At 44.6% G+C, this 6,443-nt stretch overlaps 1 protein-coding gene across 1 annotated transcript in view; it reads right to left on the bottom strand.

The window, feature by feature from the left end:
* Nucleotides 1–426: 426 nt before the first annotated feature.
* The window catches only part of hhatlb (hedgehog acyltransferase like, b), a 56,812-nt gene continuing 50,795 nt past the window's right edge, over nt 427–6,443 (bottom strand). Inside the window, exon 11 of the mRNA XM_068052169.1 lies at nt 427–539. Within this exon, the coding sequence (XP_067908270.1) occupies nt 427–539 (113 nt within the window). The remainder of the gene's footprint in view (nt 540–6,443) is intronic.

The following is a 6,443-nucleotide window of genomic DNA, read 5'->3' as shown; positions in this document are numbered from 1 at the left end:
GGGGAGGGGAGGCAGACTGACATTCGGCTGAGTGAGGCCTCACTGGTTGGGATAGAGTTAAGGTACAGATCAGCACCCAGTCCAACTGAATGGGGGGAAACAGGTTCAAAGGGCTGAATGGCCTCCTCCTGCTGCTATGTCCAGGTCAAAGGTGCTGCTAAAAACAGGGCCCCAGGACCTGGAGGCTCATCCGTTCCAAGCAAGAGATACACAACAAATTGAGTCTTATACAAACACTGTGGAATTGAGGGAAGGAGAGGAATTGATCTCTTTGGCGATGTTAACAGTTTAATTGGATAATTGCTTGTTCCTAGAATCAGAAACTTCGTTTTCTTTCTGCATCTGATGAATGGTCTATTTGACAGCTGATTCTCTGTTGTTTGAAGCTTTTCTCTATTGTTTTCCTTTTCACTTTTGGTGAGTCCTCTAGTCCACCTTCTCTTTGTCAGCTTCCAGTGCCAGCTGACGTTCGTTCTCCTTGATCAACTGGACTCCACAGTAGGTCACAAACAGGATACTCAACGGGCTCACGGGAAATCCTGACATTGTATTTTTGAAGAAAAACAAACACAATTTCGAAAGAGCCTCAAGTTGGGTTATAGAAAATGAGCTATTTTACTAAAAGCCTTCAGCTTGGAGCGGGACCAGTCACATTGGTTCCTTCAAGAACTCTTGGGCCTGGTATGGCAGGATCCAGCACAGAAGGCCATTTGGCCCTATGCACCTTTACTGGAATTGGGACTGACTGCAGAGTACAAGACGGAATCTTTAAGGCTAACACTGATTTATTTAAAGAAATACGCACGGACAATGAAGGAGAGGGAATGGAGAGCGAGCACATGCAATACCAGCTGAAATCATTCTTTAAAACACAGACATGTCATTATTACTCTCTTCCCCTTGCCTCCTCTCCCAGTCATCAATTCCACACTTACTGGCATTCCACCCACACCCCTGCCCCCAATTACCCCATATTTTATTCAAATGGGCATTAGTCTCGTGGCAGCCTAGATAGTGAGTGCAGGCAGGCTATTGAACTAGGGAAGGTATCACCCCCCTTCATCACCCAACATCCATGCACATGTATTTTCCAGCAGGGCTTACTCAAAAACAAGAATGGAAAGTGAAGCTCAACATTCTACCCTAATGTTACAACTACAGGCTGCACACCCATACGAGCCACATTAATTCATTCAGTTCGAGTAATGCACCAATAGAGATCTCATGCCCAGCCGCAGCATTACGAATGATTAAACCAAATGTTTCATAGAAGATTTGATGAAAATTCACTTCTGAATCAACTCAGAGTGAAGCCACCACCTCTAGGGGATAATCTCCAAGTTAGATTTGATCAGAATCATTCTTCCCTTGAATTCTCTGATGTAAATTGGCTTGCAGTTTGTAGCCCAAGTCAACAGCTGTGGTGTAAGTAGGAGACAAGACAAGAGGGAATCATTGAGATAGATTCAATTGTAAAGGCTAATAAGCAGGATATTTTGGGATATAGTATATGAATACTTGGGGACATGGTATATGTTAAGTGTAAGATGCTTGGGAGATTTTGGACTTATGGTTCCGAAAGCTCTCCACCACTGGGCTTTCCTTACCTCATGCCTGGGTCCCTTGTAGACTAATTGATAGAGACTGATTGCCATAATTAGTCAACAACTTTCATTATCATTATATCATATGACTACCCGGATGGTAGGTGAACTTGATGAACCTTTCGTCTTACAATTGCTATCATTTATACCATAAGTAACCTGATAGAAGCTATGGTCGAGTTGGAAGTGATTCACAGACACTATAGGATGTCAATTTTGTCTCAGTGGTATCACTCTCTCATCACTCCAACTCATTTGGAGTCAAGGGGATTCAAATCCTACTCCAGAGATTTGAGAACACACGAATTAGGAGCAAGAGTAGACTACTCAGCCCTTCAATCCTGCTCCGCCATTCAATAAGATCCTGGCTGATCTGATTGTAACCTCAACTCCACATTCCCACCTACCCCCGATAACCTTTCACCCCCTTGCTCGTCAAGAATCTATCTACCTCTGCCTTAAAAATATTCAAAGACTCTGCTTCCACCGCCTTTTGAGGAAGAGAATTCCAAAGACTCACGACCCTCTGAGAGAAAAAAATTTCTCCTCATCTCTGTCTTAAATGGGTGACCCCTTATTTTTAAACAGTGACCCCTAGTTCAAGATTCTCCCACAAGAGGAAACATCCTTTCCACATTCACCCTGTCAAGACCCCTCAGGATCTTATATGTTTCAATCAACATAATCTATGCCAACAGTCACACTGTAGTACCGAGGGAGTGCTGCACCTATGGAGGTGCCGTCTTTCAGGTGAGACGATAAACCATTGGCCTGCTGCCCCTCAGATGGACATAACAAATCCCACGGTATTATTTTTAGGAAGAGCAGGGCAGTTCTCTGTCGTGTTCCAGCCAATATTCCTCACCCACCATCACAAACAGATCATGTGGTCATTGTCACATTGCAATTTGTGGGAGCTTGCTGTGCAGAAATCTGCAGCCACGTTTCCTACATTAGAATGGTGAGTAAACTTGAAAGGTAATTCATTAACTGTAAAGTGCTTTGGGTCATCCTGAGGACGTGAAAGGTGCTATATAAATGTAAGTTCTTTCTTTCTATCATATAAAACATCCTTCAGTACTCCTGCCCGTTTCTCTTCTCCCTTTATAAGACAGCCTGCAGGTGTTGCTCTGGGAAAAGAATGTCAAGCACCTCCCCTCAGTGGCATCAGAAATTTCTACTGGATCTGTGCCAGGCTTATTTCAGGACCAGCTTCTCCCTTAACATCTGCTGTATCCTTCACCTCAACCTCCAACCACAATCTCTCGTGCTCTCCATTTCGCTGTGATCCCTCCCGGTGGGACAATCTCTCAGTCCTTGTACAAATAACAGTCAGGATTTTACCTTCGCCCCTATTATTGACTTTGGGAGGGTCAGTTAGAAGGACAAGCAACCTTGGAGAGCGGCAAGGAGAGGGTAAGGAGGAGCTGAGGGTAGGCTCACCTCTGTAGCTTTTGCCCTGCCCACTTGGAGATGTGATTCCTGTCACCTTGGAGATGGCTTCTGATGATATGTCGCCATGGAGATACCTGACAATTGTGCCAGCTTCATGATTATCCACACATAACCTATCATTGCCCAGTGAGGCTCTTGCCTCCCAAAGCTACCCATTGGGAGGTCAGTTGTCAATGGTGAATAGTGGCAGTTTCAGATCAGCAAGAAGTCGAGAGGAAGCACAGTCCAGGTTTGTGAGTCTGCTTGATTACCAATGAGAGCGCGCAGGTCAAACCGATCAAAAAATTCTCATGATTTGTCACAATTTCCTCCTGGAAAATCTCACACCCAACACTCAAAATATGCCACCGTACCACACATTGGAATGATGCGTTTTCCTGGGTTGCAATTTGCAATAAATAAATTCTGTCTTTCCTCCCTAGGTTTAAAATTCTGGAAAATTCTTCCCCGACCTCCTCAGGTGATTGAAACCAGTCTAGGAGGCTAACTTGATGATGTCTGTGTCAACATTTATCACTGCCCTCAGCCGTGGTCTACATTGGGCCATCTGCAGCTTCATGCCCCAGGACAAACCAGTTGGTGGATGAGCAAGGAGGGCTGTCCCTCCTCTATCGTTAATGTTTTGCGATGCCAATGCTGTGTTGCTGTGCTGCACGCAGGGCTAATCCTTTCTCTTTGCTACCTTAATAAAGTGGTGCTGGGTCAAAGCAGAAAAGGAGTTGCCATTGTGGATTGTGAGGCGTACAGCACTCAGCCATGGTCCCGGGTAGCTGGGGTTGATCTGGCTGAGGCTGCATTGCGTTAGGAAAGCATGGGTAGGGTGGATATCCTGCTGAAGGTGGTCCTGGAACAAAGAGGGAATAATGATGGGGGTGGGGAAGGGGTGCAGCAGCATGTTCAGGTATATAATTTGAAAGAAAAAAACATGATCTCTGGGATCTGGTCCAAATTGGGTGAAGGGACTGGATCTCTGGTTCTAGAATCTGATTTGTTAGAGTACAAATACATTTTAGGGGGGGTGCATACTCACAAATCTTTGAAGATGGCAGGGCAAGCTGAGAAGTCAGTAAATAAAGCATAAGGGATACATGGCTATGTTGATGTAGGCAGTGAATACACAAACTGAGCAGTCATGCTAAACCTTTATAAATCTCTGGTTAGGTGTTCACTGGAGTATTGTGTACAATTCTTGGCACCACACTTTTGCAAAGATGTCAAAGCCCCAGAGAAGGTGCAGAGGAGGTTTAGCAGGAGGATACCAGGGATGAGGGAGTTCAGTTATATGGAGAGACTGGAGAAGCCGAGACTGTTCTCCTTAGAGCTGAGAAGGTGAAGGGGAGATTTAATAGAGGTGTTCAAAATTATGGGGGGTTTTGATAGAGCAGGTAGGGAGAAACCATTTCCTCCAGCAAATGGGTCAGTATCTGGAGGACACAGTTTTAAAATATTTAGTTAAAAGAAATGATAAATTTCTTCACAGTGAATTGTTAAGATCTGGAACACACTACCTGTACTCAAGATGTGGTCTAAATAAGGCTTTGGATTGCTATAGCAAAACTTCTGCCTCTTTATACTCCAGCCTTCTAGTTTTAAAGGCTATCCTTCCGTTAGTCTTTCTGATTGTTATCTCGACAACTATATTTTAGTGATTTCTGATTACAATCCCCTAAATCTCTTTGGCCTTTTACTGTTCCTAGCTTTTCAGCATTTAAAATATTCAGGTTCATCCTCTTTGATCCAAAAGGGATGAATCACACTTACCTGCATTGAAATCCATCTGCCACAGGTTCACTCACTCGCTAAATCTGTCAATGTTCCTTTGTAATTTTATGCTCCTGTCTACGCTACTTACTATGCCACCAATCTTTGCGTCATCGGCAAACCTGGACATATGGTTCCCTATTGTGTTTCTGTCACTAATAAAAGTAATGAATAGTTGAGGCCCTTGCACAGATCCTTGTGGAACACCACTCGTCACTTCCTTTCAATTAGAGTATACATCCATAATCCCTACTCTCGGTCTCCTACCACCTCGCCCTCTCCCAACGAGGCCAATGGTTTGCCTTCAAGGCCATGAGGATTATGGATATTACTCTGCTGGTATTATATGTACAGTCAGTCATTCATCTTTCAATATCAAAGGTGGTGGTCAGAATGTCAGCTCAATTGTTGCAGTAATCACATCATATGGAATGCAAGTGGTTTAACAGAAAAAAAAGTCAGGTTTCAATGACTGACCAGATCTATTTTCCTGGGATTGAGCGTCTGCAGATTGAGCAGTGGATCCAGGAAATGGCAGGCTGGAGATGTTGATTTTTCAGGTGACACTTCCTCAGTTGCCATTTATATTCAGCACCAGCCATGAGACGGCCCTCATAGTAGAAGGTGCCTCATACAGTCGAGACCATCTACATCAGCTACCATAACCAGATTCTGAGGATTTGTTTGCTCCATGGTGTTTGAACAGTCCCCAGTTATTTTCTGGATACCTTTCTGTTCTGCTCGATTGAACCCATTGGGTTATACACAGCTCTTTGCAGCTTTCAGACAACTTGTCTGTTTTCCTGGACAGTTGCATACTCATGGCTTTTCTTGGCACCAACGATCATTCATTGAAAAATATCAAACCAACAGGAAGCAGTTGGCAATGCGGTGAATCATGTTTTGGGATATAATAGGCTCGAATTCCAAATAAAGCCATTTGCACTATGTCAATTAACCGTGCTAAACATGGCAATTTCTTTTTTATTTATTCATTCACAGGATGTGAGAATCACTGGCAAGGCCAGCATTTATTGCCCATCTCTTATTTCCCTTGAGAAGGTGGTGGTGAGCCGTCTTGTTGAACCGCTGCTGTCCATGTGGGGTAGGTACACCCAGAGTGCTGGTAGAGAGGGAGTTCCAGGATTTTGATCCAGTGACAGTGAAGGAACGGCGATATAGTTCCAAATCAGGATGGTGTGTGACTTGGAGGAGAACTTGCAGGTGGTGGTGTTCCCATGCATCTGCTGCCCTTGTCCTTCGAGGTGGCAGAGGTCGTGGGTTTGGAATGTGCTCTCTAAGGAGCCTTGGTGAGTTGTTGCAGTACATCTTGTAGATGGTACACACTGCTGCCACTGTGCGTCGGTGGTGGAGGGAGTGAATGATTGTAGATGGGGTGCCAATCAAGGGGGCTGCTTTGTCCTGGACGGTGTCGAGCTTCTTGCATGTTGTTGGAGCTACACCCATCCAGGGAAGTGGAGAGTATTCCATTACACTCCAGTCTTGTGCCCTGGAGATGCAGAATTCCCAACCTCTGGCCCACTCTTGTAGCCACGGTATTTATGAGGCTGGTCCAGTTAAGTTTTTAGTCTATAGTAACCTCAATATGTAAATGGTGGGGGA

The sequence above is a fragment of the Heterodontus francisci genome, chromosome 2, assembly GCF_036365525.1.
Source record: "Heterodontus francisci isolate sHetFra1 chromosome 2, sHetFra1.hap1, whole genome shotgun sequence".
NCBI lineage: Eukaryota > Metazoa > Chordata > Chondrichthyes > Heterodontiformes > Heterodontidae > Heterodontus > Heterodontus francisci.
Note: the sequence above shows the minus strand (reverse complement) of the source record. Positions and strands in the feature narration are given on the sequence as shown.